Below are 13,827 nucleotides of genomic sequence, written 5' to 3'. Positions count from 1 at the left end.
GTAAACCTCTTGTTCAGCTACTCTAGGCGTTAATTTTCCGTATGTGTCAGAATTATTGCATACACTTGTTAATTTGTTACGTCTGGAATGACTGACAGTTAACTAAGCTGGTGTGGCTTCTGTCCTGTGTAATTTCTTCCTGTCCTTTCTGTCCTAATGTCCTCTTTAATGTCTTTGTCTATCTTTTTTTCCGGGTCACATTGTTCTACCCAGGCATAACTGGCATACTACCAACCCACTATGTGCTGCCCAATATGACTGACATCGTGTGAACGCTGTATGTCAGCTGATGCTTTTCCTCTTTGTGCAGACGGCGGAGACAGCTGTTGACATGGCCCTCAATTGCGAACGTCTGTCTGTTACCCTGCCACGGGTGCGGTGGGCCGAGTCAGCATTGTCCCTAGCCAACCGCCTGTTGCATGACTGTGTTTGCCTCATGTCGCGGGAGTTTGACCAAGTGCTTCAGAGCAAGGGCTTTCTTGATCTTGGAAAGGTGAATTCAATCGGATCTTTTGTCTTTGTTGTGCCGATATATCACATTGAGTCATTATAGTAAAACACGTTGTTGGGCTAGTTGGTGCATCGTATTTAAGAAAAAAACCAGCCAGAAAAAGACGCACACAGGAAGCATACAAGAAGACAGGTTCTTGTATGTTTGCTGTGTGGGTCTTTTTTGGCTGTTTTTTTGTTAATTGAGTCATTACCGTATTTACTTGCATAATGATTGCACTCGCGTAATGATCGCACCCCTTAATTTTGTCGTCAAAATTTGATTTTTTTCTTTCCCGTCTAATGATTGCACCCCGAACTTGCCGCAGCGATATGTCATGTGCCAAGTCTAGCTAATGATGATCGCGCTTACCATCTGTTGAATGCTATGTGAACGACTCTTCAAAACATACCAAGTGGTCTGCACGCACCAAACATTCTTAAGCAGATGCCCCATTTCATTCATCACCTTCCGCACTTCCATGAAAAAAAAAAAGCTACGACCACACTTGCCTTGGCTTTATTATGTGTAGGCTTTATAATGGTTGTGGTCAACAACAACAAAAAAGGCGCCTTTCGATTTTTCTCGTCTGCACTCGTGGGCATGCAACAAATCGCGAGCGGCAACGATAGTAGCCACGTTTACGCTGATACAATGGAAGTGTACCCTATTCATACGCCAACGCTTGTAACACAGCTAAGATATTCGCCCACCCTTAGCGAAAACGTGCTGTATTAGGATAGTAGTGAAAACAAATGCCGCAGTTTCTGCAGCATGCCCGCCATGTGTTTCTATGTCACTGGCAGCTGAGCACGCCCATCTCTGTTTCTGCAACCCCAATGTAGACATGGCTATGTTATTGCCACAGACTTGCCGATATTAACGATATTATTAATTACTGATGTGGAAGAAACTGTTTCAATGCGCATAATATACTCACGAAAAGAAAAAGTCGCCTTCGGCTTGCTCCGCCGGCCGCCATTTTTGTTTTGGTGTCCCGCACTGTTACAGCGGCAGCTGCCTGCTTGTTGACCTATTGTCATCCTGCAACGAACTCGGGACGAAAATTTTTTTTTCTCTTTTCGCGGGAAGTTTAACCCGCGTCATGATTGCACCCCTGAATTTGCATCAAATTTTTTGACAAAAATTGTGATCAATATGTGAGCAAATACGGTATGTCTGCATTTGTTAAGCACTTTTTTCTTTTAATGTCAGTGAAGTTATGTATGTATTGCACTGATCCGTACAAGTTGTTGCAATTTATGCATTTTTGGACATTTGTGATGTTAAATTTAGGAAGCCTCATAAACAGTCGACTAAGAAGCTACTGCAATGTAAATTGCTTCACATTTTGCATGTGCTTCTGCAAACATTCAAATTATTAAACAGCTTCGATTGAATACATGGTTTGGCATTTGATTTAACCTGAATTCCAGTTCAGTCAACTTTTGTTACTTCGACCCTGATGGGACCGATGAAATTGATCAAATTGTCAGGTGGGTTGAATTAAACGAGATGCAGAAAAAACGCCAAAACACACTGCTTATTCATTTGGCAGCATTTTCCAGATTCTAACACTCCCCAAATCAAATGCACTCCCATTCGGATGCACAGAAATGACATTAAACAAAGTAGAAATATAACTTGCACCCAATTTATTTGCTAGAAAGATTGGCAAGGGTCTAGTGCACAATGGTGGCCAGTTTCCTAAAGTCAGCTTCGCCGCAATACATACGTGTTATACATGCGTGAATGCAGAGAAGGTGGTTTTGTTTTCGTGTCCGATTGCACTGCACAGGCAATTTCTGGCCCAATTTTCTTGAAAAAAAAAAGCATGCATTAGAATCGGGTGAACAGTCTAATCAGACTGGTATGGGTTGTGCTTGCCAATACACGGACACAGAAACGCACATGGAATACAAACGGAAGCATTTATGTGCCTTCCTGCGTCCGTATATGTATTGGCAAGCACAACCCATACCAGTATGCAATTCCAACTCGCCCAAGACAAGAAACAGCAACCGTAATTGGATATTGCGAGCTACGGTTATTGCTTGAAAATCTTCCTTGAAGATAGGCATTTTCAACGGCAGATGACGTGTGTTCAACACATTCACTATCCCCTAAGCTCCGCCAAGACAGACGTGCTGCTAAAAGGGTTGCTATTGAGGTCATCATAGGGCTGAAGTGCACACTGACTGGTCAAGTTTGAATTATCTGGTGAATGTCAATTTTATAATCAAAATAGCGGAAGTTTGGGCCCATAGAAATGCATGGGTGCTGGCCGGGACCTTCGGTCACGATAGGATTCATCGAAAAATCTCATTAACCGTAGTCGAATTAACGAATGTTTACTGTATTTAGAAATATTTGAGAAAAGTGTTAATTGTGAGTGAATATAAAAATTGGAAACTTATGCTACCGAGGTGTGGATTCAGGCTTCTCGTGCAGGATGGGTCAGCATCTCAAAACTGATGATGATAATGCTCATTTCACTTCATGCAAATGCACCCTGTTTCTACCAAAGTTTTACCCAGCTTCTGTACATGTACAGTCGAACCCACTTATATTAATACCGGTTTTAACAATATATCAGTTATAAAAAATGAAAGTATAGTTATGAAGCAATGAAAGTTGTAGCATGCTCAATGACCTGGATAAGCAAAGCAGAAGGGTGGGTCTAAAAATTAATCTGCAGAAAAATAAAGTAATGTTTAACAGTCTCGGAAGAGAACAGCAGTTTACGATAGGTAGCAAGGCACTGGAAGTGGTAAGGGAATACATCTACTTAGGACAAGTAGTGACCGCGGATCCTGATCATGAGACTAAAATAATCAGAAGAATAGGATTGGGCTGGGGTGTGTTTGGCAGGCATTCTCAGATCACGGAACAGCAGGTTGCCATTATCCCACTAGAGAAAAGTGTATAACAGCTGTGTCTTACCAGTACTCATGTACAGGGCAGAAACCTGGAGGCTTACGAAAAGGGTTCTACTTAAATTGAGGACGATACAACGAGCTATGGAAAGATTAATAATGGGTGTAACGTTAAGGGATAAGAAAAGAGTAGATTGGGTAAGGGAACAAGCGTGAGTTAATGACATCTTAGTTGAAATCAAGAAAAAGAAATGGGCATGGGCAGGGCATGTAATAAGGAGGGAAGATAACTGATGGTCATTAAGGGTTATGGACTGGATTCCAAGAAAAGGGAAGCCTAGCAGGGTGCTAGCAGGGGGCGGCAGAAAGTTAGGTGGGCGAATGAGATTAAGAAGTTTGCAGGGACAACATGGCCACAATTAGCACATGACCGCGGTAGTTGGAGAAGTATGGAAGAGGCCTTTGCCCTGCAGTGGGTGTAGCCAGGCAGCAGCAGCAGCAGCTGCTGCTGCTGCTGCTGCTGATGATGGTGATGATGATGAACATTGAAAAGCTGCTGCACCGTCAACTTTTGTATGTTTTCTACGGGGACATAACACACTTAGTACAATGTCCCCATGCCACATTTTCGGCTATAACGATGAAGTCTGGCTGCTGGGTGCCCATGCCAAAAGGTAGTAGAATGCGAAATCCTTCAAAAGAACAAAGAAAAGTGAAATGCAAGCCGCTGCATGATCGCCCGCCACCCCAACTGCCACTGCGCACTTCTCTCCATGAGAGATGCACGCCAGCCTCGCACACATCTCTCCAATCGCCCCAAAACATGGATGGACCGCACCAACTATGCTGACAATTTGCATCGGATGGCGAAAGTGACGGCCACGAAGGCAGTACTGACGTGGTAGGGCAGGCTGCCTCAACATTGACCCTGTGAGAAGTCCTATAGATGATTCAGTCCCTGATGGGCTTGTTTTCACGACGGACTTTCCACTTCACTGCGTGGAACACGTGGATGCCTTGGAGAAGGATGTCGGCAAGCTTCGCATAAAGCAAGCAAGGCCAACAGACATGCAGTTTTCTCATGAAAACGAGTGGGAAGTAGGTGGCGAGATGCTTGTGGCAATTACGTCCCAGTGTTTCTTCTGGATTTCTCAAGCTGAGGTGCCTTTTGGGGCCACTAAAACGATGCCTCGGCGGAGCTCAAATTTCACGTGCCGCCCGTGACCTCTTTTTGCAGTTATAGCAGTGCCACTCTTGAACGCCGACAGCCGCAGCTTGTTAACAGCACGCGAATCAGAGTGTGCAGAAAGCACAATTAAACAGTTAAACAAGTCAACACAATCAGAAGCTGGATGGATGAAGGTGGTTCGGAGAAGTGGCCTCTCTGCCATTATAGTTTTCTCGGCACAGCTACACCATTCCCCATATTGATTTTTCTTTTTCATGCAACCTGGTTATAACAATTATCGGTCATAACAATGGAATTTTCGTGCCACTTGAATATTGTCGTAAGTGTGTTCGACTGTACTGTGTTTAGAGGTGAGGACAGACATTAGTCTCTGTCTAGAGGGAGGGGGGGGGGGTTGATAAATGATTGTGTATCAATTCTGATACAAAAATTTTGTATGGACAATGCAGTGACAGCACTTGACATCACCTTTTAACAGGAACCAGTCAAGAAGAAGCTAAAAGGGGTGCTGAATATAATTTGTTCATCTGTCCTGAATCTGTGGTTGGGTACGCTGTGGTTTTAGTAGGCAAGTCACAGTGCCATTGTCACAGGACACACACAAAGTATGTGTTAAGACAAGCCTAGGGCATTCACACACTCTTTAGAGTTTTGTTTTGGGTACCATACACTGCACATGCTAATGCTTTCAAACGGTAAAAAACGTTAAATAGGACCACGTAACTGGTGCTTTTTTTTGTAAACATGACCAGTCGGGGAGCAGTATGGTTTATCCATGATTGGCCACCAGTCAGATTTGGAATTGCAGTAAAAGCTTGTTACTTTGACCCTTGTTGACCTAGAAAACTATAATTTGGACACACTCAACAATTCTTCACAATTTATCCTGAGAATGGTATGAGTTAAAGTATTCTATGGCATCAGGCACTCATTAATTCAGAAGTGTTCATTCCAGTTGCTGGTTAAATTTGGTCGAGCCACAGAGCATAGGCTCCTGCAGTTATGAACCAAAAGCCCAGTTCAGTTTAAAATGTCCCTGCTCTGTAATAATACAAGAAGCTTAATTACTTGCATGGAGATGCTGCTGCTATTGATCAGCAATAAACTACAAATACAGCAGTCATACACACACACACAACGAAGAGGGCAATGCAGACATGAAGATGTAAACTCACTGCACAAGTGAGTGCACAAAGCCTAGGCAGTGAGTAGAAGGACACGTGCTTGCATACAGTGAATCATCTTGACGGTCAAGCAGTACAGGCACTTAAATCCAGCATGGTGCACAAGTTCATGCACACACTCTTTGTGACTGTATATAGAGGATGGTCTGAATAACAGCGAGTCAGTGTAAAGGTAACTGAATCTGTGCACGCATGCACACAATGGAAAAAGACAAATGAGTAACAGAATTAGCTGGTGCATGTGTGGTTAAACCTTGATATAACGAAGTAGTTAAAATTGGCAGTTTGCTTTGTTATATCGAAATTCTACCTTTCATGCAAATAAGTACAGTCACCGATGGATTTTTCCTACCCAAAAAGGGGCCGCAGAATTTTCCGAATTATCGGGCAGTCGAAAAAAGCAAATTTGAATGAAAAAATAATTAATTTTCATGAATTTGGGAGTCCGTGACAAATGATGCAGTTTCATGCCACATCGATTATATCTTCAAATCAGCAGTACGAATTAAGCAAAGCCAGCCACGCCTTCGCGTGCACTCCACCCCTGCAGCTGATAGCATTGTCCTCACTGAGACAATGCTATCATGAAAAGTGCCAGCAGTGGGGAGCGAATGCTTCATCTGCCTCTCGCTCCAACGGGTTGCCGAAGCTCGAGATTGCACAATCTCTAATACTATATGCGCGGTAAGACAGCTTGCACGACGCCGCGCCATCTTCGCATGCCCACTCTTTTCACATGAGACAGATTACATCTAAAGCAGGGTGCGCGGATGCGTATGCGCTCAGCCGCGCTTACAGCCGTGAACAGCCACGGCCGAGACGCGTACCAGAAATCTTGATGCACACCAACTTACACCCCTTCCTCCTCCCCCATCGCCCACGCTTGATCACATTGCCGTGAGCTAGCTCCCCTCCCCCTATTTCACTTTGCTCGTGCGGGAAGACAGCACTCGGGAAGCCACCATCTTTCTTTTCTCGCCCTTGCACACTTTCACTTGCTCCTAAAGCACAAAGTGCACGGGACACAATAGGATCTTATCACACTTGAACTTTATACAGAACATGATGCATCTCCAATTCGGTGGTCGTTCTTGTCCCACCGCATGTGATTTGAGAGGTGTATTTGGAAGCAACCACTTGTAATTCAACCATTTGACCATCTGTGTCCATGGAAGTTTCCATTTGTTGTCTCGGCATTCCTTTGCAGCGGAAGCGAAATTTTGTTGTATTGAAATCGCATACAAACACACTTCGTTAAATTAAGGTTCTAAGCACATGGGACAAGAGGTTATGAAAAGTTAAATACTTTGTTATATGAAGAATTTCGTTATATTGAAGTTTGTTATATCCAGGTTTAACTGTACTATACAGTTTCTGTAGGAGAGGGCACGTTCTTCCTCACCATATGGATGTAGCAACTAGTGTTCTTATGTGGGAAGGCCTTAATTGGTGATAAAGTAAAATCTCATTCATTCAGATTCCGTGAGACCAAAAAAAAATGACATGATCCATATGTTTGTTTCATTGTTGACTGGAATATAAAGGAAAGTTTAGTTTATTACTCAAAGCTTGCAGTTCCAGTATGGGGCGGCATGAGCAAATATGTTACCATCCATATTTCATGGAACTGAGCCTGTAAAGTCTGACTGAAGAATGAAACAAAAACTGCCTTACAGTCATATGGAAGGACACAGAACTTTGGTTAAGGCAGAAAGCTCGATTGATTGGTTTGAATAGCTTGACATATTTACAACACTCAAAAAACATAAGCACACAACAGGAAGAAGATAGGACCCATCCGGTCTCCTTCATGTTGTGTGATTTAATTTTTCCAGTCCTTTAAGTTGTATGTCCAACCACAGAACTTTGATGCCACATGCCACATGGTTTTCTTCAGCACTGTTTCAGCATGCCACATGGTTTTCTTTTGTCTTGTGCTAGACCCTAACAATTAGCATTAAGTACTGGTTGTGCTCCTGTATCAACACAAGATCCAATCTCCTTGATCCCAGGCCCTTTACAAACACTTTTGCAGCAATATTTTATTTTTTCTGGATAACTATGTCGGTGACGCAAATATTTCTACTCTTACTCAAGTTCCTAAGACTGCAGCAATGAATGTACTAAATGACAGGAAATTTTTATGCCGATAATGACAGCTCGTGACTATTGTAGTTTTCGTTTTCATGCTCGAATCTAATGCACATGCCAATTTTTAATTTTTTTCAGAAAAAAAAAGTGGACACTAAAATCAAGTAAATATGTTACATTTTATGGGGATAGCAGCTGTGCTATTGTGGTACAAAGTGATGTTCAAGTTGCATTTGAATGGTTGCTCAGCATCTACATTAAAAGCAAGGGTTAAGCATAGACAAGATTGTACTGAAGCTTTTAGTGGAATATTCTGTTCCTTGGTATTGCCCATGCATGCCTGTTTATTGTGATAGCAATTAAATGGACACTCCAGCCGAATTTCCACCATCGCCATGAGGTTCCATATAATTTCCAAGTGTGATAAGACCATGGCCACACACTATGCTGTAGGTGCGAGAGAAAGCATGTGGGAGGAGAGCTGAGAAGGATGGTGGCTTGGTGCAGCGGTGTCTATTCGCACATGCCAAGGGGGGAGTGTGTACATGTGTCTCTGTGTGGGGCTGAAGTGTGGCAGGGTAGCGTGGGTCACGGCTTCTACTCTGGCCACAGCAGCGCATGGTGGACCTAGGCCCAGTGAGCTCATTTTGGACGTAATCTGCAGTGCATTCAAAGGCTGGCTGACCCTAGATAGCTGATGGCTTTGTGTGTGCTATGTTCTCACGTGCCTGGTTACCATTGAAGGTAGAGGCAGCATGAAGGGGAATTCGCTCGCCACTGCTGCCACTCATCATGCCAGCATGATGAAGAGTGGCAGCATCCTGACAGCGAGTGCCCGTGGTCATTGAGTGAGATGGGTTTGCGTTTGCTTGTGTGCACGTGACACCACGCCTGTTAATTTAGTTAGTAAGTGAATGTTTATAGCAGTTCATACATCTGATACTTAATGAAATGTGAAACTTAATAAGAGGTACCAAATGAAGGTTGTACAGGTCTACGCCCCTACATCCAGTCATGATGACCGGGAAGTTGAAAGCTTCTATAAAGACGTGGAATCGGCGATAGGTAAAGTGAAAACAAAATACAATATACTGATCGGCGACTTCAATGCCAAGGTAGGCAAGAAGCAGGCTGGAGACAAGGCAGTGGAGGAATATGGCATAGGCACTAGGAATAGCAGGGGAGAGTTATTAGTAGAGCTTGCGGAGCAGAATAATATGCGGATAATGAATACCTTCTTCCGCAAGCGGAATAGTTGAAAGTGGACGTGGAGGAGCCAGAATGGTGAGACTAGAAATGAAATAGACTTCATACTCTGCGCTAACCCTGGCATCATACAAGATGTGGACGTGCTAAGCAAGGTGCGCTGTAGTGACCATAGGATGGTAAAAACTCGAATTAGCCTAGACCTGAGGAAGGAACGGAAGAAACTGGTACATAAGAAGCTGATCAATGAGTTAGCGGTAAGAGGGAAAATAGAAGGATTCCGGGTCCAGCTACAGAACAGGTATTCGGCCTTAATTCAGGAAGAGGACCTTAGTGTGGAAGATATGAACGACAATCTTGTGGGCATCATTAAGGAGTGTGCAATATAAGTCGGTGGTAACTCCGTTAGACAGCATACCAGTAGGCTATCGCAGAGATGAAAGATCTGATCAAGAAATGCCAATGCATGAAAGCCTCTAACTTTACAGCTAGAATAGAACTGGCAGAACTTTCGAAGTTAATCAACAAGCGTAAGACAGCTGACATAAAGAAGTATAATATGGATAGAATTGAACATGCTCTCATGAACGGAGGAAGCCTAAAAGCAGTAAAGAAGAAACTAGGAATTGGCAGGAATCAGATGTATGCGTTAAGAGACAAAGCCAGCAATATCATTACTAATATGGATGAGATACTAGTTCAAGTGGCTGAGGAGTTCTATATAGATTTATACAGTACCAGTGGCACCCACAACGATAATGGAAGAGAGAATAGCCTAGAGGAATTCGAAATCCCACAGGTAACGCCGGAAGAAGTAAAGAAAGCCTTGGGAGCTATGCAAAGGGCGCGGGGGGGGAGGATCAGGTAACAGCAGATTTGTTGAAGGATGGTGGGCAGATTGTTCTAGAGAAACTGGCCACCCTGTATACGCAATGCCTCATGACCTTGAGCGTACCGGAATCTTGGAAGAGCGCTAATATAATCCTAATCCATTAGAAAGGGGACGCCAAAGACTTGAAGAATTATAGACCAATCAGCTTACTGTCCATTGCCTACAAAGTATTTACGAAGGTAATCGCAGACAGAATCAGGAACATCTTAGACTTCTGTCAACCAAAGGAGCAGGCAGGATTCCATAAAGGCTACTCAACAATAGACCATATTCACACTATCAGTCAGGTGATCGAGAAATGTGTGGAATATAACGAACCCTTATATATAGCTTTCATTGATTACGAGAAAGCGTTTGATTCTGTCGAAACCTCAGCAGTCATGGAGGCATTACGGAATCAGGGTGTAGACGAGCCGTATGTAAAAATATTGAGAGATATCTATAGCGGTTCCACAGCCACCATAGTCCTCCATAAATAAAGCAACAAAAACCCAATAAAGAAAGGCGTCAGGCAGGGAGATACGATATCTGCAATGCTATTCACAGCGTGTTTACAGGAGGTATTCAGAGACCTGAATTAAGAAGAACTGGGGATAAGAGTTAATGGAGAATACCTTAGTAACTCAGGGGACAAATTGCAATGCATGCTCACTGACCTGGAGAGGCAAAGCAGAAGAGTGGGTCTAAAAATTAACCTGCAGAAAACTAAAGTAATGTTTAACGGTCTCGGAAGAGAACAGCAATTTACAATAGGTAGCGAGGCACTGGAAGTGGTAAGGGAATACATCAACTTAGGGCAGGTAGTGACGACGGATCCGAATCATGACATGGAAATAATCAGAAGAATAAGAATGGGCTGGGGTGCGTTTGGCAGGCATTCTCAGATCATGAACAGCAGGAGAGCCATTATCCCTCAAGAGAAAAGTGTATAATAGCTGTGTCTTACCAGTACTCACCTACGGGGCAGAAACCTGGAGGCTTACGAAAAGGGTTATACTTAAATTGAGGACAATGCAATGAGCTATGAAAAGAAGAATGATGGGTATAACGTTAAGGGATAAGAAAAGAGCAGATTAGGTGAGGGAACAAATGCGAGTTAATGACATCTTAGTTGAAATCAAGAAAAAGAAATGGGCATGGGCAGGACATTAATGTGGAGGGAAATTAACCGGTGGTCATTAAGGGTTACGAACTGGATTCCAAGGGAAGGGAAGCGTAGCGGGGGGCGGCAGGAAGTTAGGTGGGCGGATGAGATTAAGAAGTTTGCAGGGACGACATGGCCAAAATTAGTACATGACCGAGGCTGTTGGAGAAGTATGGGAGAGGCCTTTGCCCTGCAGTGGGCGTAACCAGGCTGCTGCTGCTGCTGCTGCTGCTGCTGATGATGATGATGATACAGCTGATAAAACTATGAACCTTACTGCATATAGCTGTATAATAACTTGCTATCGCAATGAATGCTTCGCCTTTCAATCAAAACTGCAACTTTTTTTGTCAGCTGGATTGTTGCAGTGGCCATTACAGCTTAGGCCCCCTTTAGCGGAACTAGCAGAGGGACGTTCAAGCATTATTGTGCACGAGGTCTGGCAAATGCACTGGTTTACAGGGAAGGTGACAGGGCATGAAACAAGGAGACATCGTGAACAGCTTCAGGAGTGAGCAGTTACACTGGCGATGAGAGTGATGCCAGCTGAGCTGTAGCTGTGTGGTTGGGCTTGATGGTGTTTGAAGCAGTGAGTTCTGTGCAACTGCATATCTCAGCTGTAATGTGCCGTATGCTTTGAAGAACATTGTAAATTTACTGCAGGGCAACCTTTGTGGGCGTGGTCACAATGACTTGAAATCTGCCTTCTCTGCTCAGGGCCAGAGCTGGAACATCACTGCTCTTGAGGACACGTTGCTGGTAGCAGTTGAAGGGCTGACCCCTGACGCAGCCTGTCTGTCGTGCATTGTCCTCGCACGGCTGCTGCCTGAAGATGACAGCCAGCAGTCGCAGTGGACGCAGGCCAGTGTGCTGTTTCTTCCCTTAGTCGTGGCCAGATTCACTTTCTTTACAAGCAACAGTAACAGAATTATGGCCTGCGCATGAGTGTCGGAGAAAATAACAGCTTGCCTTATTATCTTTTGTTTATTTTTTTTTATGAACAGAGGAGGAGTTCTCACGTTTGCTAGTGACGGCTGCCCCTCTTTATATGGTTAGTACAGTTGTTGACCATGTATTCGGACCTCACAGGGACTGCGAAAATGTCAGAATAAACTGGTGTCCGAAAAAGCAGATTAAGAAAAAAAATTCTTTATTTCCATGCACTTATTGAGCTCGACAGTAGGCTTGAAGAAATCGGGAATGCGCCGTTGCACGCTGTTCCTTTTACGCGCATTCAAATAAGCCTGAATTCCAGAGAGGGTTGTACAGTCACTATAGGCGGCTGAAAGCACAGTCACTGCTTGTACACGCTCCGCATGCGACGGCAGCGTCGCACGTGGTTTGTCATCTTCCGACTCGGAGTCATCGTGCGGCGGTGCAGCAGAAACCTGACAAACGATCTCGCTGTTGTTGAGTTCTACGCATGTCAGTACAGCAGTGTCAGCACCTGTGAAACTGTCAAATGAGATGGTGTCCGGAATCGCAATGCAACTACTGCACAGGTCTCGGCAGAACATTTTCGGCGTCAGTAGGGAGCACATCGGAAGGCGACAAATCCTAGGCCTCCCGGCACTCGCTTGCCAGCATTTCCCAGCGCAGTCTGCCCAAGCACTGTCGGCGCCATTAGTCACTTGACGCAAAGTTTCCGTATGCCGCATTTGACCACCGCAACCTCGACACATCACACAAAGCAAACACCACCATGCCGTCATGCTGACACCAGTTGCACAAACGAAAAATGTGGCCTACTTGAAGCGTCATGCACGAAGAAACAAATCAGCTGCTGGATTGTCATGACATGGCTTATTAAGCTGAGACCGGAACTGCTGTAGCCACGAACCAGGCAGAAACGATGATGATGAGCAGGGATTTGCAGTACGCCACTTTGTGGGGCAGCAAGGAGGCTCCGTTCAAAACAAAAATGTCATTCAACAAGTCAAACCATGCACCGATCAGAGTCGGTGCATGGTACTCTCAATCAAGTTGGCTCAAGGAGTGTCCGAAAAATCAGACGAGAGGTTGCAAGGTGTCCGAACTTTCGGCAGTTGTTATACATTATCGTCTATGGGGAGAATGGCGGTGCCACGAAGCAGACTGAATAATCGAGCATGTCTGAATTTTTGGAGTCCGAAAAATCAGTCGGCGACTGTATAGGATAAAAGAAAAGTAAAGAAAGGTATACATTCTTTAAGCGCTACAGTCGCCAATTGATAAATTGGACAACGATAATCTGGACATGCTCAGTAATTTGGACAGCTTCGCTGCACCACCAATGGCCCCATAGAATGAATGTGTAAAAATAACTGATATTTTGTACGACCGCCAGCTCTACATTTGATTATCTGGACTCCATCCATGGCTGTAGTGTACGCTGACTCTGCCACCATTATCTCGTCTGGCAACTTTGACAAGACATCATGTATGGCCTGAGAGATTACACATTAGGTGATAATCTTTGAGGCCTTGCCTTGGTCGCAGTACTGCGTCTCAGAGATTTAACTGCAAGTGCCGATCTTGGAGGCTTTGCCTCAATTTTGAGGTCACATCAACATCGCGATTATCACATCCATTCCGGCACCACTGCGCATGGCCTGCTGATTGTTGAATTTGCCTTCCGGACAGCATTCTACCATTCTGTGCTTGTTTGTTTGTTTATTATGCATTCCAGACAGTTCTGTGCTGGCTCCAAGAAGTCTTTCGCATGAAGTTATCGACAGTCTGTGTCAAAAGTCTTTCCCGTGAAGTTATCGACAGT

At 44.3% G+C, this 13,827-nt stretch overlaps 1 protein-coding gene across 4 annotated transcripts in view; it reads left to right on the top strand.

Moving 5' to 3' along the window:
• LOC139052001 (uncharacterized) overlaps positions 1–13,827 on the top strand; it is a 241,859-nt gene that overhangs the window by 114,995 nt on the left and 113,037 nt on the right. For all 4 annotated transcript variants that reach the window (XM_070529068.1, XM_070529071.1, XM_070529069.1 and 1 more), the window contains exons 9-10: positions 311–493; positions 11,790–11,933. In XM_070529068.1, coding sequence (XP_070385169.1) covers positions 311–493; positions 11,790–11,933 — 327 coding nt within the window. The remainder of the gene's footprint in view (positions 1–310; positions 494–11,789; positions 11,934–13,827) is intronic.

The sequence above is a fragment of the Dermacentor albipictus genome, unplaced genomic scaffold (assembly GCF_038994185.2).
Source record: "Dermacentor albipictus isolate Rhodes 1998 colony unplaced genomic scaffold, USDA_Dalb.pri_finalv2 scaffold_17, whole genome shotgun sequence".
NCBI classification, from domain to species: domain Eukaryota; kingdom Metazoa; phylum Arthropoda; class Arachnida; order Ixodida; family Ixodidae; genus Dermacentor; species Dermacentor albipictus.
The sequence above is the reverse complement of the archived record's forward strand: the minus strand, read 5'-3'. Positions and strand labels throughout refer to the sequence as shown.